Source organism: Plectropomus leopardus, chromosome 22, assembly GCF_026936395.1.
Source record: "Plectropomus leopardus strain MGB_pleo_1.0 chromosome 22, ASM2693639v1, whole genome shotgun sequence".
Lineage (NCBI taxonomy): Eukaryota > Metazoa > Chordata > Actinopteri > Perciformes > Serranidae > Plectropomus > Plectropomus leopardus.
In genome coordinates, this window is record NC_142197.1 from 16986861 (window position 1) to 17008640 (window position 21780).

The 21780-nt window shown below is 40.0% G+C and overlaps 1 protein-coding gene across 4 annotated transcripts in view; it reads left to right on the top strand.

Moving 5' to 3' along the window:
* The window catches only part of celsr1a (cadherin EGF LAG seven-pass G-type receptor 1a), a 108744-nt gene extending 87999 nt beyond the window's left edge, over window positions 1-20745 (top strand). For 2 of the 4 annotated variants that reach the window (XM_088072600.1, XM_088072603.1), the window contains 19 exons: window positions 993-1087; window positions 1546-1755; window positions 2076-2259; window positions 3190-3333; window positions 3442-3631; window positions 4285-4452; window positions 4556-4682; window positions 4776-4976; window positions 9387-9561; window positions 10426-10538; window positions 10760-10839; window positions 11651-11777; window positions 11900-12025; window positions 12278-12414; window positions 14668-14765; window positions 14889-15032; window positions 15840-16109; window positions 16194-16569; window positions 18404-20745. In XM_088072600.1, the coding sequence (XP_087928726.1) occupies window positions 993-1087; window positions 1546-1755; window positions 2076-2259; window positions 3190-3333; window positions 3442-3631; window positions 4285-4452; window positions 4556-4682; window positions 4776-4976; window positions 9387-9561; window positions 10426-10538; window positions 10760-10839; window positions 11651-11777; window positions 11900-12025; window positions 12278-12414; window positions 14668-14765; window positions 14889-15032; window positions 15840-16109; window positions 16194-16569; window positions 18404-18431 (2993 nt within the window). In that variant the 3' untranslated portion in view covers window positions 18432-20745. Of the gene's footprint in view, window positions 1-992; window positions 1088-1545; window positions 1756-2075; window positions 2260-3189; window positions 3334-3441; window positions 3632-4284; window positions 4453-4555; window positions 4683-4775; window positions 4977-9386; window positions 9562-10425; window positions 10539-10759; window positions 10840-11650; window positions 11778-11899; window positions 12026-12277; window positions 12415-14667; window positions 14766-14888; window positions 15033-15839; window positions 16110-16193; window positions 16570-18370 lie in introns of all 4 variants that reach the window. The other 2 variants (XM_042511006.2, XM_088072601.1) reach the window with 2 other exon arrangements.
* The last annotated feature ends 1035 nt before the right edge of the window (window positions 20746-21780 follow it).

Here is a 21780-nt window from a genome sequence, read left to right on the forward strand (position 1 = left end):
ACTGACCTGCTCCTCCGTAAAGCACTGTCACTTTCCTGGTTACCCCCGTAGTTACTGCTGTCACCATGGCGACCCCATTGTTGTCTCCCCAGACTCATTGGGGAACTTATTTGCTAACAGTGCTCGTCGCCTTCTCTTAGCTCCAACTGGCAAGTCCCTCAGCCATTTCTTCTTCCTTTGCAACAATAGCATTTGAAGACACTTTGCATTTGGATGAAGTCTTTTCTCAAACTGAATCAGACTGGAACAAGGCAGTACGGTTTTAAATATTTAAACCACTAGGAAGGGTTTTGCAATCTTTTATTTATTTAACTGTTGCACACATTCAGTTGAATTCTTCTTTTTTGACTGACTTTCAGCTTTTTAGGACATGTAAAGAAAATAGAAATTGAACTGTTTAACTTGCATTCAAAATCCCATACAAACATGTTAGTTAGTGGGCTAAAAGTTCTTTTTTTGGGGGGGGGGTGTCTTAAACCTTTGTATGAAACCAACAGTATGTGAATTACATACTTTTCTGGTGAAATTGTACAGTATACAAACACAAAATATCCCCAGTTTTTGAGTAATAAATACCGCATGAGTCTTCTGCCTGATGTGAAACTTAGGAAACACTATATGAAGTAAGTGGTAGGGATACAAGTGCATAGTATTAGATTTCAGATGCAGAGGTAGTTGCCAGTTTCAAAATTTCAGTTTTTTTTATTTTTTAGCCCTCAGTAGTGTCTGTTGGTATTACATTACGGCTGCGTACATCCCCAATAACCTTGACTAAAAATGTATGGCAGCTGGTAATTAGCCTGAGAGGTAAAACCCAGGGTAAAAAGTCATAATGTCCTGTAACGGTTCAAAATAGCGCTGTATTATTGTCCCTAAGATTTTGTGAACACATTGTATATACTCACTTAACTAGGTGTGTAACTTGGCTCCCTCCCATATGTCTGTGACACAAACCTAATTAAAATTTCCTTTGTGTTTCGGGGTTTTTACAGGTACTGCCATCCGCCACTGCAGTGATGAGAAGGGCTGGTTGTCACCTGAACTCTTCAACTGCACCACCGTCACCTTCTCCCATCTGACGAAAGTGGTGAGTCTTACACAAACACATTTATACTGTCACTTTTGGCCCCAAAATCTCTTACTCACTTTCTCCAAGGTTTCACATAATAAAGAGGAAATGTGTATTATTCCTTCAATAATTTGCTCAGTCAGTGAAACCACTTTGGACATCACATAAATGATTTCTAAATAATTTCTGTCTCTCCAAATAATAATCATGACTACTTGTAGTTACTTGAAAATAAAACTATGCGTTGTAAGAGTGCCCTCAACAAAGTGTAATTTTATAGGATGAAGTCTAAGGGAGATTTAAACAAAGTATTGCACCTATTGTATTTGAACCAGCACCTAATACTTGAGGCGTAAACTTCTCAAAGCCCCACTAATCCCCGGATTGACCAATTTCTATTATGTTTCCTCACACCCACTCAGCTTGCCTTTGCCTTGACCTGCTTGTTCTCTTCCCTCGTCCCTCCTTTCTGTCAGAATGAGGACCTACGACGCAACAGCTCTAGGATGGACAGTGAGCGCTCCAAAACCATTGTGCGTATGCTTCACAGCGCCACCAACAACACCGGGCATTACTACGGCAATGACGTGAAGACAGCCGCCCAGCTGTTGAATCATGTGCTGCAGTACGAGAGCCGGCAGGCGGGGTTTGACCTCACCGCCATGAGGGACGCAGAGTTCAATGAGGTAGAGAAGAAAACTAACAAGATGTACAAATCAGCTTTTACCAAATGTTTCAGTGATTACCTGCTGTGGACTCTCCTAGCTGGATTCCAACGTCTAGCTTTTATTCAGTGAATTCCAGTCTGAAGCACTGGGAGCACTGGTGGCACACTGCCCTCCACTGGTTGATACTCACTGGGAGAGCAATTTGATCCATCACTTGCAGTTATCCAATACTTCCACCTTTGCCATATAATTTAACTCTTTGCATTTAAGTTCTATATTTATAGTTAAATGCTATAAAATGCTACTTTAATCATAGTTGCCTTATTTTGGATTTCCAGAACCTGGTGCGAGCCGGTAGCGCCATCCTGGATCCTGACACCAAGGAGCACTGGGAGCAGATCCAGAAGACTGAAGGAGGAACTGCACATCTGCTCCACAACTTTGAGGAGTACGCCAACACCCTGGCACAGAACGTCAGGAAAACCTACCTGAAACCCTTCACCATCGTCACCGACAACATGAGTGAGTGGGCCAACTGTAATTACCCATGTGACACATCTGAGGTCTTATCTACACGTACACAGATTTTTATTTTTACTTTTAATGAAGAATATTTTTCTTAACATTTAGAGCGCTCGTCCACATGCAAACAGAGTTTTAGGTCACTAAAATTGAGATGCTTTTTAGAATACCTTCTAAGGTATCAAAAAAACTACCTCTGGTTACTATTTATTTCTGTGGATATGTAAAACAGAGTTTTTAAAACAATGACATTATCTTCTCAATTTGCGCATGCCCATTGTTGCTTTGTGTAAAGAGCATATGCTAGAAACAACAATAATACCAGACTTCTGATTTCTTTGCATTTGGTTTGCACTATGTGGTCTTATGACTACGTAACACCTAAATCTAATGTTGCTGCGCCACTTAACGAACAAATGGAGGCATCTGCTGCACCCATTGTTTTTGCTCCACCTTAGTGTCTGCAGTTTAAAGTCTGCCAAAAACAACAGTTTTAGATCTGACTCAGGCTAACCAGCAGCTGGTCTGACACTTTCCAGACTGGCATTGTTGTCAGTGTGGAATGAAAGGAAAACATTAGCATGTCCACACCATCACTCCTGAGTTTGAATGAGCTACTTCATCCCTTTTTAGAACAGGAATCCATGTTTATGAGATCTCCAATAGGTGTTTTGAAAAATGTATACTCTTTGATAATGATAATACTCTTAACTATGTTTGTGATGAGGGAGGACTGCTCAAGACAGCTGACGCCTCAAGCATTTGGGGTCTTTTTTGCATTCTATTGTATTGTAGATATTTTGTGAAAAAAGAAGGTCCTGTGGAGTATTTTTTTTAAATAGAAGGGGAAAAATCAGTTTTCAAAAATGTCTGTGTAAGTGTAGACTGGGCCTAAGATATCATCCCCATTTTTTCCTCTGTCTCCATTAGTTCTAACCGTGGACTACCTGGATGTGTCGGACCCAGAAAGGGCCACGTTGCCTCGGTTCCAGGACATTGAAGAGACATACTCCAAAGACCTTGGGTCATCCGTCCACTTTCCTCAGTTCAACCTCCGCACTGAGGGTCACAAAGGTAGGAATACTGGCAGAATCACACCAGTTTAGAATTTGAAAAAAAAAAACATTAAAGCACATGTATAATTTCAGTCCTTCAATTTTATCTCTTGTTATTCCCTTTTAGCAAAGCCCACCCCTGCTCCTCCAACTCAGACCGAAGCCCCACAGGAGCAGTCTGAGGAGCACACATTGTCTAGCAGGAGACGGCGTTATCTTGAGCCAGCTGCTCCTCTGCCGGTTGCTGTGGTGATAGTGTACAAATCCCTGGGAAAGCTCCTCCCGGAAAGATACGACCCTGACCGCAGGAGTCTGAGGTAGACCGTTAACCTATAGGCCTTTTAATAACTTCATCGTCATTACCTTCAGATACCTTCCCACTGCCATATGTGACATACGTGTTTTTGTCTGACACTAAAGCAACTTTCTCGTACACTTAACTTGGATTAAATTATGAAGTGTAATCCAGATGTTAACAAGCCCTAAAAGAATGGGGAAGAAAATGGCCCACACACCATCTAAAACTCTAAAAACTCTCTACTGTACTTTCCAGTGTGTAAACACTTCTTCATATTCTGTAAACTTTTGGAAAAAAAACTTGCGTCACATGGAAATATTTCATCTTTAATGTTAATACATGTCATAATATTTACTGAAGGTGTGTTTGAAGGAACCACCTTATCAGCGCCTGCATAGGATAAGTAAAAATTCTGTTTGGTTATTCAGAAAAACTGAACTGAGTAAGGGAGTGTTTTGTGCTCTTGATGTGTGTGGAAAGAAAGCGAGTTACAAAGAACAGTTTCCAAGATAAGATAAGAATTTATGTGACTAAATGTAAATAAACAATCTACTGCACATGAGTGGATATGCCTGCAGAAATCCTGTGTGGGAAAAGCCATAAAAAGCAAATTAAAACTTTCTGTAGGTCAGTGAAAATGCAGTATAATTGTGTTTTTTAACAACTTTCCAGGATCCCGAACCGTCCAGTGATCAACACAGCCATCGTGAGCGCCACGGTGCACAGCGAGGGTCCGCCTCTTCCTCCCATTTTGGAGCCCCCCATCACCTTGGAGTACACCATGCTAGAGACGGAGGAGAGGACCAAACCTGTGTGTGTCTTCTGGAACCACTCCCTTGCGTGAGTTGAACTTCACACACACATATGCATGCCTAAAGGTATTCAGTGAGAATTTCTAAAAAAAAATTTGTTTCATCTGTTATGTGTGTGTTGGTGTGTGTAGGATCGGAGGTACAGGCGGCTGGTCTGCTAAAGGCTGCGAGGTGCTAAACAGAAACAACAGCCACATCAGCTGTCAGTGTAACCACATGACCAGCTTTGCCGTGCTCATGGACATTTCCAAGAGAGAGGTATTGCCGAAATGATAGGAAACAACCCAGCTTGGTATTTTCAGCCTTTTGCGTTGTTATTGACTCCTGATGTCTTTGGACTTCTCTCCGCAGCATGGCGACGTTCTCCCCCTGAAGATCGTCACCTACACCACTGTGTCGGTCTCCCTGTTGCTCCTCCTCATCACCTTCATCCTGTTGTGCCTTTTGCGCCGGCTTCGCTCCAACCTGCACGCCATCCACAGGAACCTGGTAGCGGCGCTCTTCTTCTCTGAGCTCGTCTTCCTGCTTGGCATCAATCAGACGGACAACCCGGTGAGTTCATTTTTTGAAAATGAAAAGCTCACAGAAAATAAGTGCATGTGTGATGGAGACACTTTGCTGTATATCTGCAGAATGTGCTCATTGTGTAAGGCAGTGATTCCTAACAGACCCCCACAGCCCTGTCAGATGGACTCAAGTCCCCCTTCTTTAACACGACCTGTCATTTTTCAAATATGTTCATTGGAATTGTTTTTAAATTGGAAATTATTCAATGTTGTTTGTTATATCAAAGTGGAATATACGACAGTCTGCTTAAGTGGTTTTTACTAACGTTCCTACCACTTTGAGTGGTATCTGAGTGATTGTTGTTGCTTTTAGCTGACTATATAAACTATTTATGTTTGTCTCAATTACATTAAGCTAAATAACCAAACAGTTTACATTTAGTGGAAAGCTGCTTAGACGTCTCTGCTCTCTCACAATTTTTTTTGCAGCATCCATTTTTCAGGTGTTACAGCTGACACAGTGGATATATTTACTTTTTTTAAAATCTAATCCCATTTTCTATTGTTTCAAATAAGTTGAGCAGCTCCAAAATCTCTCCGATGAACCTTTTGGCATCTTCAGATGTATCACTGGTTGGCTATTACTGATTTTAGGGATTTTACAGTGGTTCAAGGTAAAGTTTGCTTATATGACAGCCTTGGCTTGCTCTGCTTGCAACAATTGGACAGGAAGTCACCTCAGACCTGCAGTTTTCTACATTATAGATTTTTTTTCTTTGTTCAAGTGGCACTGTGCTGCAATATGCATAAGTCAGGAGGAGCAGTAACATGAATAATATCCTCGGGAGATGCACATGATACTGGGACACACCAGTTAGTATTTTTCCGATACTTGTGGCATGGTAGAACTTGAGTTGGGATAAGGACGTCTCTCTCAGGTGTTTGCTGTTTTAAAAACTGCCAGGCAGATATTTGTTCTGCCTGCAGGCAGCCATCTAAGGTGGTGCTGACAGGGGCTTTGCCAGGCTTAATGGGCCAAGACCTACCTGAGACTTTCTTTATTTAACAGATTATGTGTTTTGATGCTCAGCTAATGATTGTCGGAGTATGGAATGTGCTGGTTGCCAAGCCCTCTCCAAATAAGTTGATTTTATTGAACTGATCCCCGGCTGGAGATAACTGTGTTACTGTAAACCTCTCTAATGACAAACGTGTAACATAAAGCCTGAGATAGTGCAGAGTCTGGACTCAAAAATCTAATGAGCTTATTATGTTAAATTAATAATCTAGTTTGCAGTTGGGTAGGTCACAGTAATGGCCGTGCGTGTGCACACACACAGACATACAGTGAAGGATCAAAAGGTGTGGGAATTCTTTGAAGTCTGCTGACACAGACATTCGGACTCACACACACTCACATGCACACACACACCTTCATGTGCCAGTAGCAGAGACATGCTGTGACTGGTACTTGTCTCCAGAAACAGCCCTCAGGGCGTGAGGCACTGGCAAGAGGCTTCCCAAAACAACTTCTTAATTTTCACTTGATAAATGTCTTGCATGTCTGTGGTACAGAAAACATCATTAATCTGTTAATTGGCTGGTAATCCTGTTTATTTTTAGAGGATGTGAGCTTTGAAAAGTTAAGACATTTGATAGGCTTTTAGGAGACACAAGGACAGATATAAACAGTGGACAAACAACAAGCGGAGTTCAGATAAACATATTTGATGAAGCTGATGTACTTGCACTTTTTGGGTTGTATCCAAATGGTTTAATGTACTTATTGTAAGTTGCTTTTGACAAAGGCTAAATAAATGTAAAATCATGTAGTTCTAAATTTTAAAAAATCTGACAAGAGGCTTTGTATATCTGATAGTGATAGTTACATCTATACATATTAATTCACCATTGCCCGTCTGATTCATCAGATTTTCTTATTTTAAGTACTTTTTTTGATGCATACTCAGCTCTTTAACCCTCCTTAGGTTGTCCACATTCAAGTATTGAGAACAGAAGCAAAAATGGAGAAAAGTCTGCCAACTTGCTCAGTAATATAGAACAATATCTTTGCAAATGTTAACTAAGTTATAACAAACAAAAGCTCCTAGACATACAAGACCATGTGGTGCTTCAGCAGCAATAATACATTATTTTTTCTTTCAAGAGTTATATAACGTTACTTTAAAATGAATGCGTCACCTCTGACTTGTCTGGCTAAACCAGATGTCTACAGTCTTTCACAAGATCAACAGACCCAACTGTCAGTCCCGAAACACTGTGGTTGGTAGTAACTGCCAACCACCAGCCATCAGCCAGATGCTGATACCCAGTCTCACTATGGAAATTCCCCCTTTTTTTAATAAATAGGATACCTGCTGTCCCATCAAAAAAACAATGGAAACAAAAATCATAGAATAAAGAGAACTCAAACTGACTCATGCGCCTCAGAACAAAATCTGGCAGACAATTTGATATCCCCTCTATATTTTGATAAACAATAAGTCCTCATAAATGAAAAATGCCTAAATATGAAAGCAAAGGGGCACAATAACCAACAAACCAGGATAAAATATTTGGAGCATGTACGATTTCAACTTCCAGGTAATTTGTGGGACTCCTGTCTTTTATATCTTTTAGAAATGTTCTGACTCACAGTGTTTTGACTATACTGATGGCGACTCAAGCTCTGACTAACAACATGCTGCATTGTCTGTAACTTTGATATTTTTTTTAAAAGAAGAAACCAAGTCTGCACAGACATTTTTAAAAAGGGAAAGAGTTTAATATTTTTGTTTTTTACATTTCTCTGAATTCATAAGTGCATGTTTGTGTGCATGCATGTCATTTATCAAGTGCTCAGGTGTGTGTGTGTCCGTGTGTGTGTGTGTATATGTTTCAACTGTGGAATGCTGTCAGTGTGTGCCCCGGGCCATCTGCAGGATGATTTATAACCCTGTCAAAGTAGTCTCTCTCTCTCGCTCTCTGATCTCCACGGCGATACAGCATTACTAAAATACAGTAACTCAACTGCTGGGACATTCCCTGACACACTGCATTCCTCCGATGCAGCAACAGACATGGAAATAAGGAGGGAGGAAGATAAAAGTGTGTGGGGACAGGTTGAGTTGGTGAAGTTTGTCATTTGAATAATTTTAGGTATGCTACTTTTAGGGCTGAAAATATTTCTTATTTTAATTCAATACTTTCTTTTTTGTTAATAAAAATGATGGAAAATTGTCTAAATAGTCCTCCACAGTTTTCTTGACAGAGGAGACATCTATAGAGTGTTTGTTTTGTCCGACCAACAGTCCAGGATCATATTTAATTTGAAATTATATAAAACCTAAAAAGACAGCAAATATTTACATTTAAGAGGCTGAAATTTTGGCTTTTGGGCACTTTGGGAGGTAGTTTTGGACCTTTATGTGTCCCCCAATGGGCTATTGGTTTTTCTTGAGTTGCAATGAAAAATGAAAAGGTGAATACAAGAAGTACAAGGGTTACAATATTCATAGAGGAAAAAGAAGAAAAAAGAGAAGAAAAGGGGTTAAAAAGAGGAGAAGGCAGCATGGTTGGTGATGTGCTGACACTGCCTGTACTTTACAGAGTTGAACTGTGAAAAGGCAGAGTTAGAAAGAGAGTTTTTATCTGTTAGTCTTGACTGATGCTTGTCTGAGGCAGGAACCAGAGGGCAGAAATGTAAATGCAGGGAGTGCGTACTGTCAGATATGATGGATTCCTCTCTCTTTCTCATGCGTTAGACGTACAGTTCTGATAAGCAAATAATTAATGATAAATGACCTAAGTATGCATCTACTAACAGAGATTCCTTGTACGTCAATAGTACTAATGCCATGTTCACATGGGATAAGACACAGTCCCCAGCAAACCAGATATCATTTTAGTGAACTAGAGCACAAGGGTAAAATTAGGTGAGGATGGCAGAGAATACCAGCAACACTAACAGTTGACAGCATTGACATCCAGAGTTGAAATATTTTAACTTTTTGCTTTCCTCCACAACAGAATTTACTAATGTCTCACACAAGAAGAATACAATAAATTTTATGCCATTTTTTGTAAACACAAAATAAAACACAAAAAAAACACACAAAATCAACATCACAACAACATTTTACCATCCTGCCATTCTGTAAGGCTATTTTTTTAAATCTGTGCATTGGAAGCTGTTTCTGTCTGTCATCTGCTATTCACCTGATTCAGCATGAAGATAGAATAAGGAATACAATTTTAATAAATGATAGAAGGGATGGATGATTGGCACAGGGCGGTTGCACTTACTTAATGTCTATTTGATGGACTGATAGAAAGGGCAAAAGCAAAATAACACAAGTTGTGGGGAAAACAGAGGTCCGTCTTGTTCATCGCTTATCTGGATTTGCTTAAAATGTAGACTCATACTTTTTTCTCTCCTTTTTTTATCCCTCTTCAGTTTGTGTGCACTGTGATCGCCATCCTCCTCCACTATTTCTACATGTGCACCTTCGCCTGGATGTTCGTGGAGGGGCTGCATATCTACCGCATGCTGACAGAGCTGCGGAACATCAACCACGGCCACATGAGGTTCTACTACGCCATTGGCTGGGGCATCCCGGCTATTATCACTGGTGAGATACAGACACACACACAGATACATACACACTCAGAGAGAGCTGTGGAAGATGGCAGATTGTCAGGGTTCATTCGTGCTGTGACTCGTCTCTCCTGAAGAGGCTGTGATCCCCGTGAGAAAATGATTGAACAAGAGACAGAGGAGGAAAGAGACTACAAAAAAAACACACTTTTGAGAAACAGAGGTTATGTGGATGTCCACAATGTGTCAAAGGAAGACAAAAAGAGTAGCAGAGAAGCATGTGTGTGCATTGCTGGGAGTTTTATCTTGACACTCCGCAAACTCAAATAATTCATTGATTTATTTGTTTTTATGACCCCTTTTTATCGTCTCTCTTGGTTTAACTGCATCATAAAATTCCCATCATCTAGTTTCACCAATTAGTACCACCTTTTCAAGCTTGCCACTTATTGCATAGTATATTATATGACCCTTTGATGTATGATAAGATGACAGTAATATATTAAATACTCTGCAATGTGCCAACATGTTTTGGCAGTATCTGATGCCAACAAAGCTTCTTCAATTGGAATTTGGATTGAGACATAGTGTGAGAGATGTATAGAGTTACCGAGAAAAACCAACAGAGATCCAAAAAAGACAAACAGATAAGGACTAAAAATGACAAATGACAGTGACGAGTGACTCAGATGATAATAGGAAAACTGAAATAAAGGAGGAGGGACATTTTGGGTGTCTGCTTGCACTGTGGCACACCCACAAAAACTGCTAGGGAGGAGGAGAGGTGTGACAAAGGAAAGGAAAACCATGGAGGGAGATGAAAAAAGATTTTTAAGATGTCTTGACTTTGTTATTGAAAAAAACGCATGCTGTATGCCCCCTCTCTCTCTCTCTGTAGGTTTGGCAGTCGGTCTTGACCCTCAGGGTTACGGGAACCCAGATTTCTGCTGGCTCTCTGTCCATGACACACTCATCTGGAGCTTTGCAGGACCCATTTTTGTGGTTGTTTTGGTATGTGCATGAATTGAAATTGTCCCAGGAATAGCTGGCTCTTGTTGTCTATCTAGACTTCAACAGCAGGAGTTGGAAGTGATTTCATTTCATTATAAAACATCTAAATTATGTGAAAAATCAAAATATTACTCAAATATCCCAAAATAGTCCCGATAAATGTCAAATATACAACAATTAAGTGTTGGGTTTCTAAATCGTTTTCCTCCCTCTCTTTCAAGGTGAACATCGTGATCTTTATTCTGGCCGCAAAGGCTTCATGTGGTCGCAGGCAGAAGGCCATGGAGAAATCAGGAGCGATGTAAGTCACATTTAGATTTTAACATGTAACACAAGATCCAAAGGTTAAAGGGACAGTTCAACCCCAAATCAAAAACATATTTTTCCTCTTACCTCTAGTGTTGTTTATCAGTCTAGACTGTTTTGTTGTGTGTTGTTGAGTGCTGAAGATATCAGCTGTGGAGATGTCTGCCTTATCTCAAATATAACAGAACTAGATAGCACTTGGCTTGTGATGCTCAAAGTGCCAAAGAATACATTTAAAAAACTCAACAGAATGTAACTACAATGACAATGACACACCAACAGTATCACCGCACAGAAGGAAGCGTGCATCTACTGTTAGCTCACTCAGCTCCACTGAGCTGGCTATTGATACAGCTCAGCCTACAATGGTGCCATTAATGTAAACATCACACTGGCAAGGTCTCTGAGCACGAGCCTCTTGTTTATGAGCAGATGCACGCTTCCTTCTGAGCAGTGAAAAGGTTGACAGGTGCAGGTCGGTAGAAAGAAAATAGTTCCTACATGAAACTGCTCACAACAAGGTCTGGATTATTTTCAGTAACCAGGTCATGATTTCTGGAAAGAGACATTGCTGTTGAATTTTTTAAATGTTATCTGTTTTTGGGAGAACCACAAACCAAGTCGCGTCTAGTTCCATTATATTGGAGAGAAGACAGATATTTCTACAGCCGATAGCTCCAACTCTCAGCAACTCAATCCAAAACAATTTAGACTGATAAACAGCACTACAGCTGAGAGGAGAAATATATAGTATAACTTTTTTTGGCACTGGGAGAAGCTTATCCATGTCCTTTTTCTCTCTTCAGTCCTGCACTGCGAATGGCCTTCCTCCTTCTGCTGCTCATCAGTGCTACCTGGATGCTCGGACTGATGGCGGTCAACAGTGACGTAATGACCTTCCACTACCTGTTCGCTGTCTTCAGCGCTCTGCAGGTGACGCAGGATTTATGTTTAACCTCAACAGCCACTACACAAGACAAGATTTTATTTCATAATCATCAACAACATGTTTTTACTCTCCTGTTTGTAATACATCTCTTTCCTTCGCTTCACAGGGAGTTTTCATCTTCTTCTTCCATGTGGTCTTCAATAAAGAGGTGAGGAAAAACCTAAAGAACGTCTTCACAGGAAAGAAGAGCGTACCAGACGAATCCAGCACCACAAGAGCCTCTTTGCTCACAGTGAGTGAACAGTCATACACTAATATGGCCTCACATCTTTTTTTTTTTTTTTTTTTTACATTTTTTGGCCTCATAGTTTAGGGTTTTTTTTTTTAAATATGTCATTTTACATGTAATCTTTTATGCATTTTTGTTTGTTTTTGTCACTGTTTGCACAAAAATCCTAAACTCATCAGACAAAACAAAGTCATTTTTTTTTTTGCTGTTTTCCGTCCTCCCCCTTCCTCCATTTTCTCATCCCTCCTTCCTCAGCGTTCTCTCAACTGCAACAACACCTACACAGAAGACGGCCCGCTGTACCGCTCAGGTATCGGCGAGTCCACCGTCTCCCTGGACAGCACGCTCAGGTCAGCCAAGAGCCGCAGCAGCTACCTGGCTTACGCACTCAGGTACAACATGCTCACTGACCGCATGGCTGCTTCTACTACACTGCTGCATGAGGAGTGTGTGTATGTCTGCACATGTGTTGCTGTTTGTCCATTTCAGACTTCTCTTTTTGTTGTCTTTCTTTGTTACCCATCCTGCACGTCTGCTCATGCATCAAGGGTCTCACAAATACTAACACACCCCAAACCCCTTATTTATAGACACACACAGAGGTACACACACACCCTGTCACCCTGACATTATTCTCTACCTTATCCAAAGCACGGCTAAGTTAAGTTTCTCTACATTTTAAGGATATTTCTTTCCTTTCTTTTGCACATGTTCATGCTGCCACAGAAGGGCACTGTATAGTAACTCTACCTGCATGAAAAACCACGCTGAGATCTGCCAGTGCATGGCGTATGGCTTTGTTGCAACACACACATTATTGATATGCACCACTTATTAAAAAAAGAATAGAGCGCCTACTGCAGATCCATCCACACAGTCCATACACACTGTTTTATGTTTTCAAGTTACTCACTTTGTTCATGTGAAATGTGACTTCATAAGATGTTGTTTTGAAGCTGTGGGTTTCATGATGGGCAGTATAAAAAGAATGGCCAAATGAGGGCAAACTCTGGGAGCACATTCACTCGTGAATACATTTTCATAATTTAATGTTAATGTGATGAAACCTCAAAGCAATAGAACCGACAGATGACAAAAACACACTTCAAAAAGTTTCAACATAAAGTGAACATTATAACCTTCATGATGGTAGGATTTATTGCAGGGCTGTCATATTAAACTGCATTAGTTTAAGGTAAGGGAAGTTTATTTATATAACACATTTTATACACAGAAACATCTTAAGGTGCTGTACGTAATGATGTTTTATAAAAGGCACAGGAATGAGGAATAAAAGTGCATAAAACATCTTTTTACATAAATAAAACTTTAAAAAGATACAAGTCGGACAAATTAAAGAGTGTAAAATAAACACATTAAAATAAAAAGTTTAATATCCTCCAGTTCCTCCAGTGGACAGCATACTAACTGAAAGCAGCTTCACCATATTTTGATCTGACTCTGTCACAAAATTAATTTTGTCATTATTATTTAATTTATTATTATTATATTTATATGTATTTATGGTATTTTATAATGAAATATGGCACAGCATGTCTTATTTTTACTCACTGAAACAGTTTTTAGGGAAATATATTCATAATAAGTGATGGTAGACAGCCAAGAATCTATGGAGTTGTATATTATTGTGTAGAATCTATATTTGTGTGTAAATTTAGATCCTTTCTTTCTTATTAAGTATTATCATGGAGCACTTATGCTCCAGGACGAGTGTATTCGTGATTAATCTCTTAAACACTGACATTTTGAGCTACAGCTCTTTCAGGATATTTCATCTCAGGTTAATCTCACCCGCCCGTCTTGTACAGCTGTGTGTTTGCGTGTATCACAGACATGTTTTCATCGTCTGCGGAGTGGTGTTACATATACCTGGTGTCTTAAAAGAGTTTTACAGAATTAAGGTTAGGTCTGACTGTACGCCTTGGCTCATAAAGCTGTCATCTGGGTAACGTGAGCTGACACTGGGGTCAGTGAGAGCAAAAACGCCAGGAGGGGGAAGCAGGATGGCGTGCTGCCTGTGAGAGAGGAAAAGGGGAAGAAATAGAAAAAGAGGGGAGGAAGAAAGAGAGAGCAGGGAGACTTGGAAAATGAGAGAGATGAGACTGTACCTGTTTAAGTGGGAATGTAATACAGACACACATTGCTTTACCCTGCGGCAGTTGGCACGTCTTCAGCTGCTTCCAGAAGTTTCCCTCAGATCAGCCATCAGACAGGTCAAAGTATCCAGTAGTGTTTTTGCCCTCCAGCAAACATCTCGACCAACCTGGAATAAACAGCCGCAGATGGAGAGGAGAGATTACTGCAGGTTTAATAATAAGTCTTGAATTACCCTCCATTTATCCATCTGTGGATCTAGCAGCCAGTTTATTGACTTCAGCTTATTCAAGCACACCTCAACCACAATTTAATGTTTGTTTTAGTCTTTGTTTCAAGTTTTGTAACAAGAGATGTCTGGTGTTCCAGCTGTAAAAATGTTACTTGTCTCAAACCGCGAGTTTGGGCTTGAATTAACCTCCAGCTACGCCGTATTTCTCCTCGCTGCCTCGTCTTAATCTCCGCCTCTACTTTTCCACATTTCCATGTCCTCCTCTCTCTTCCTCCTTCCTGTGTCTGTCTTTACACAGGGAGGAGTCTGGTCAGAAGCCCAGCGTCTCTTCAGGAACAGCCAAAGGACACACAGATCTGGATGGACCTCTCTTCCACAGGAACGGCAAAGGAGACGGTGAGTTTTTAATGTGTCATTATTTAGTTACAGAACAAACATTTGCATGTTCACGAAAACATATAGCACTGTGCTTTTTATTAAGAGCTTCATCCTTCTACCTTCCCTGCTGCTCGTTTTCAGACTCTGACTCAGACAGTGAGCTGTCAGTTGATGAACAGAGCTCCTCCTATGCCTCCTCCCACTCCTCGGACAGTGAGGACGATGACATCGACGTCAAGCCAAAGTGGAACAACGAGAGGCAGCCTGTTCACAGCACACCTAAAGGTATTTAGATGCTCCTATTGACACAATATCATCAGTGGTAGGGTGTAATTAGGTACACTGAAATCATTTCAGCCTTGCAGATATTGTCATTTATACTCGACTACATTTATATGACTTTTCAGATTAAATTTTATGGACAAAATATATGATGAGCTTATAAAATATGATGTATCGCTTCCTGATTTTATTAAAGGTTGCTAACATTTGCTCCATGTAAATTGCTAATTACACATAAATGCCACACTAGAAAGAGTTATATTTTAATAGAAAATAGTTTAGCCATTTTTCTGTATCATAAGGGTTTCCAAAAGTGACACCTCAGTACACTGAGCTGATAATATTTACATTCAATATTTACTGAAGTAAGATTTTTAATGCAGAACTTGTAATGGATTATTTTTGCATTGTGTTATAGGACATTGTTCCTACATGAAACTGCTTATTATAAGGTCTGAGTAACCAGGTCATGATTCTGGAAAGAGGCATTGCTGTTTTCAGATGTATTTTTTTGGGCGCAATCTAGTTTCACCATATTGGAGAGATGACAGACATCTCTACAGCTGATATCTCTAACACTACCAATTCACACCAAAACAACCTAGACTGATAAATAGCACTACAGGTAAAGAATAAAAATATATATATTTCATTTTTGGGGTGGACTGTCCCTGTATGTCCCAATACCACACAAAAATTCAAAATATGTCGTATCAAAGAAATTGAGGATCCCTGCAACTAAAATGTTGAGGCTGACTGGAAATTAGTTTTAACGTCGCTGCTTCAACTATGTCTTCTTTTCCCCTCTAGTGGATTCAGTATCCAATCACGTGAAGCCATACTGGCCCACAGAGGCCACCACAGCCAGTGACAGTGAGGATCCTGGCGGGGCAGAAAGGCTGAGGGTGGAGACCAAGGTCAACGTGGAGCTGCATCCTGAAAATAAGCTCAACCACATTGGTGAAAGAGATAGGGAGACTCCCACAGAGAGAGACAAACAGACACCTGGTAATGCCAGAGACACGCCGCCAGCAGGCCAACCGCACAGCAACAGCAACCATCAACCAGAGCAGAGGAAAGGTGAGAGAGGAGAATTCTTTTGAAGCAAATCAAATGAATTGATTGATCTGTTTTACACTGGACTTAACTTGTTGTCCATCTCAGGTATCTTAAAGAACAAGATCAGCTACCCTCCTCCACTGACCGACAAGAACATGAAGAACCGTTTGAGGGAGAAGCTGAGCGACTACAACTCCCCGACCATCACCTCCCCTCCCCCCAACAACAACAACAGTTCCTCCTCACCTCTCCCCTCTGTCAACATCATGACCCCTTCGTCCCGGCCATCGTCGCTGGCCTCCAACGAAGGCAGTCGCCCTGGCAACCACGACAACAGCTCCCTCATCAAGCCCCCCGTCGCACCACGGCCACAGATTCATACCGGAGCCCCGCCAGCGGGCATCTACCGGGAGACCAACGGGGGAGTGGCAATGCACTTGAAGTCAGGGACGGTCAACGGAGGCAACGAGTCCGACTCAGAGTGAGTAACACGCTAGAAAGTGCAGAAAGTGTTTTTATTTTGCAAGATTCTTTGTGCTAATAAAAAATACCAACAATAATATGGAGCAAATGAATAAATGCTGCATCAAACGTAAGTCATTTACTTTAAAGGATTAAAAATCAATATGATGGTGATTTTAAGAGTTTGAAAAATATTTGTATTGGTTGACCTTGATGTCAACAGATGCACTAATGCATGTTTCATTATATACTCAAAGAATAAGGTCGGTGTGTTGTCAGGTTTATGTTTTTGAATTCTTTATAAAGTTTCCATCCAATAGAGTCGAGTCATTCCAACCAAAACCAAAAATCCCATTTTGTAATTAAATCAAATAAAAGTAAAGTAAATAGACAATGAGAACTTATGTAAACATGGCACATATAATGCACTTGTAATGTCAAATCAAACTTGAAAAAAAAACAAGGGCAGCATAATAATAGGAAGTAAAGGGGAGATGTAAAAAAAAAAGACTCACTAAGAAACAGCAGTAGATGTCGATCAAAACATTTCTTCAGTCTGGAGGAGCTGATTCAACTAATGTCAGACATTAGTGTTAACGGGTTATGTTAAACATGCCTTGAGTTGGATGCAGTTACAACATGCTGTGACAACTTGTCCGTGTTTTTAGCCTCAAGCCAAGTTTTTTTTAACAGCCTTTCACCAGAACTCTGGGAATGGTTGACCTAGCTGAAGGTAGAAAATAGTAGGTAATGTTAGTTAGTGACGTTTGCCTGACAGCAGCGCATCCATGTACAGAGTTAAAATATAAAAGACACATTTACTTACTCAGCTTAAAACAGGACAGCAGTTTCAGTCATGGGCTGAACCGCATCCAAAATAACTGATGTCCATTAGACACTTGGATCTTTTATCAGCTTGTGATGTCACATTAGGAGGGCTGCAGGACGAGCTAATTTATCTTCTCCAGGCAAATCAGTCAAGTTGTGTTCAAAATTTCTTTTCTATGCTTTCTATGGATCAAATTTAACATCAGTTTCAATTTTCTGATATCTGCTGCCTTCAGGTTCAACCAACCCTTTATATGTTGTCATGTTCCCCAATTTCCAATTCACACTGTATATGAATTTATCACTTGCTGCACGTCCTGCTAGTCATGTTATTGCATACAAGCTATTTTTCTTTATTTAATTACATAAATGGCACTTAAAATTAGAATAACTTGACTGTATTGGATGAAAGTTTTATATGTAATTGGCATAAATTTGAAAAAATAGACCAAATATTTCTTTGAGTGTAAGATCCACAGTTAAAGGAATATGTGACATTTTGGGAAATTGGTTGCTGGAGAGTCGGTGTGTCTGTGTGATAAATATTTAGTTACAGCCAGCAGCTGGTTAGCTAAGCTCAGAATTCCAGTCTTTTTGTACAGAACAACATTTGAACTAACAAATTAGACGTGCGCTGTTATTTAGTGAGCGTAAGAGGTGCTGTTAGGTGGATTTTGTTACCATGGACACAGCCAGGCAAGGTTTTTTCCCCCGTTTCCAGTCTTTATGCTAAGTTAACAGGCTGCTACAGTTTGCTTCATTTAGTGTACAGACATTTAAGCTCTTCTCTGTAACTCATCTTAACAAAAAATCAGATTTCCCAAAATGCCAAATTATTCCTTTAACTATAGCATGAATAATATGACCATCATACTTAAACACTGCATGATGACTCCCTGCATCCCTGCATTCATTTTCACCTTGCATGTTCTTTCTCCTTGCACCATCCCTGCATCCACCCGTCCCTCCTCCTCGTCTCCCTCCGTTAACAGCGGCAGTAACGAGACTTCGATCTGACCTGTTAGGAAAACCCAGACCAGCCTGCCCTTGTGAGAGGAGGAGCAAAGGACCTGCTGGGGGAGGAGAGGAAAGGAGGAGAGCGAAGAGGACGGGGATAAAAGAAAACCGAAGATGGGCAGGGTGCTGAAGATTGGGTGAAAGAGGAGGAACAAGTTCTCCATACCCGGTCTGTCCATCTGTCCTTCCTCTCGTGTTCCCTCTCTCTGGAGAGCAGTATTAATTGCAGACATTAGGACTGCATAGACAAGAAAAAAAAAGCAGTGAATAAAAAGATGTGAGAAATAATAAAGGGAATGCTGGACTGTACCAAGAAAGGAAGCAATGGAGCAATGTGTGCCAAAACCACTGCAGGAATTGGGGAGTCAGAAGACAAAGATTATCCCCAAAAACAATGTTCCTCCATGGTGGTGATGTCACCCTGTCAGTGGGTAAAATTAGAAAAGCTGGAAAAGGCAGATGAACAATCACTGTGCATGAACTCAGTCTCAAACACATGCTGGTACATTTGTAGTCCAAAAGGATTTCAAGGACTACAAGTCCCTTCAAATGAAAAGTCAGACACAACCTGTTGTCTCACAGACTATTGGACACATTCAACAGCGCTATCAAACACAAAGTGCTCTTTTTTTCTTTTTTTTTTTTGTTCTTTTTACTCGAAAGGCTTCCACAGCCTCTCAATGCAGTGCATTTAGAGTGTAATTAACATGTAGATATTGTTAAAGGTGAAGAAGAAATGATCTATTTTGTACATCAGCTGTAGCGAGGACAAGTTTCTTAACTAAAAATCATTTGCCTGTGTTATTCCAACGGTGAAAATCACTTGATATGCTGGTTTAATAGACTGAGAACAATCCTGAAGAGGCCTTAAACAAACAAACACACACACTATTAGCCTGTATTGGGCTGTCTGGTGTTGTACCGCACTCTGTTGCAGCATATTCTGCGATACAAACACATACACATCATGGGTGCTGTCATGTTCGTGTGTGAGAGCAATGTCCGTGCACACACAGAACAGTGGGCCTATAGTGAGCAATAATATCATGGAATGGAGAGGGACTCCCCCTCCTGTTGAAAACTCAGTCTTCCAGTTTGAGCACTATAAACCTGAAGCCTTCTTTTCCAGTGTCCAGCCTGCCTGTTTGTCCGATGCAACACACTCCTGGTTACCAAAGTCATGACCTACAGTAAACGTGCACATTTGGGTTGGAGTCAGTTCCACTTTTAACTCAGTTTTATTACAAAATAAGTGGAAAAAAGACAATCGTTGTTCTTGGTTCCACAAAAATAAGGCACATGATTAGAAGTTATCTGAAAGGAATAGTTTTGATTTTTTAAAAATGGGGTTGTATGAGGTGCTTATTTGTAGTTGGTACCTTTGTATTGTTTTGTTTTCTTCCCTTCTTCTTTATGTGTCTTTTGGCTTTCTTTTACAAATTTATGCTGTGCAACTTCCGAGTTGAAGCCCGATGCGAGGACTATTGAGCATACGCAGAATGCTTAAACAAAGTATCTGATCGAGGCAGAGGAAAACCTGCAGATCCCGTGTTCAGCAAGCTAAAATAACTGTTTTTCTGTGTAGTGCAGTGTGCAGTGGCTTTGACTAGAGCATAGATGAGGAAATGAAGATTAATGGCCTCCCCATTGGAAAAGGCTGTCTGACGGCACGGTAAAGCGTTGAAAATATTTAAATGTTGCATACTTTTAAAATTATATTGATTTTTTTTAGGTGGCTACATTAAGTTTTGGTGCTTTCATCCTCAGCAGTACATAACTTAGCTTCTGTGTCAGTACTCCGGTCTGCTTCTCCAAACTAGGGGCGTGCCAACTGACATCTACTATATGTGATACATTCACTTTGGATAAGTACCTCATACAACCCCACTTAAAAAACAATCCTAACTGTCCCTTTAAGATCTATGCTTTTCAAGCACTCGCTGATGAATTTCATGTTTTGCGATTTTGTTTTGTGTTCTGCATTTTTTTATCTGACTGATTCGGTATCTATTGATTCAGGATAAATTTTAAAAAGTCTGTCTTTATTGCTGAATTTCTGAATCTGAGTTCAAAGTGAAAATGATGCCAACTCTGTGCGTTTTGCAGCTAATATCAGACAACTTAAAGTCTTGTTTACCGCTCACTGAATGCCTTTGTACCATATGTACGTCCCCAGTGTTTTGCCCCCATGTAGTCAACGCTGTTGATACATGTCTTTGTTTTTTTATTGATCCCAGACACTGGAAATGTTTTGTAACATAATGTATATTTATTTTTTATGGTTTTAAGACACTGGAAAGAAAATGATGATTGTGACTGTAAAATTAAAGATGACCTGATGAATTTTTAACCGTCTTGTGCAGCCTGTTACAGCACACGTCTGTTGCCTGGAAGGAAGCGTGACCCGTCGAAACATGTACACTACTCAAGGAAATTAGGTAACATAATTTTTTGGGATCCAACAAGTGATGAGTCACAGAAATTGTTACTCACTTTCACAGTTTCACGATGGAGCAGCTGGTCACATTGAGTGAGGTGTGACCGAGAGGTCTTTGGTCCTTAATGAAAACACATGGTGGTGGTGGTGCTATAAGGATGCCTTATCACAACATTTGGTGTATTTATGTCTTTTAAAATGCTAAATATCCTGTTGTGTCCATTTTATACCATCAAAGATCACTTATTCTACTTTGATTCTGCCGAAACACTGTATCTTGGAGCAAATGTTTTTCAGTTGTCAACAGAGTGCGATCTAGTTCCATGATATTGGAGGGAAGGCAGACATGTCTAATAATCTAGACTGATAAACAGCACTACAGGTAAGGGGAAAATGCGTATGTAAAATATGTTTGATTCTATGGGTGAACTGTCACTTTAACCATGGAGACATCACTTATCTTGTGCTCCTTTCAGACACATTTCCTAAGTATTTGAACCCTGAGCAGGTTGGTGCAATTTCTCTCAAAAACATGGGCAATGAGTAACATGGTAAGAAAGTTTGCAAGAAATATGTAGATTAAAAAAATCTTAAAGAAAAAAAAGCAAGGGGAAGTTTATATTTGTAATTATCATGATTAAATATTTAAAATTATGTTATTTATGTGTCTAAATTATTATAACTTTAAAGTCTATCCCTTTTAACTGTCTTTTTCTATTTCTATTTTTGTTTGTTTTAGTTTACTTTTAGGTCATTTTTTTTGCACTTTTTACTAGTTTTTTGCAAACTTCAGGGTCATTAATTTTTTTTCATTTCTTATTGCCTTTTTCCCATGTTTTTGAAAGAAAAGTGAATTTGCACAGCTTTTAAATATAAGAGGCTCTTTAACTTCAACTTTGATCATCCTGTGTTTAGTCATTAATATTTGATTTGATAAAGAAAAACTAA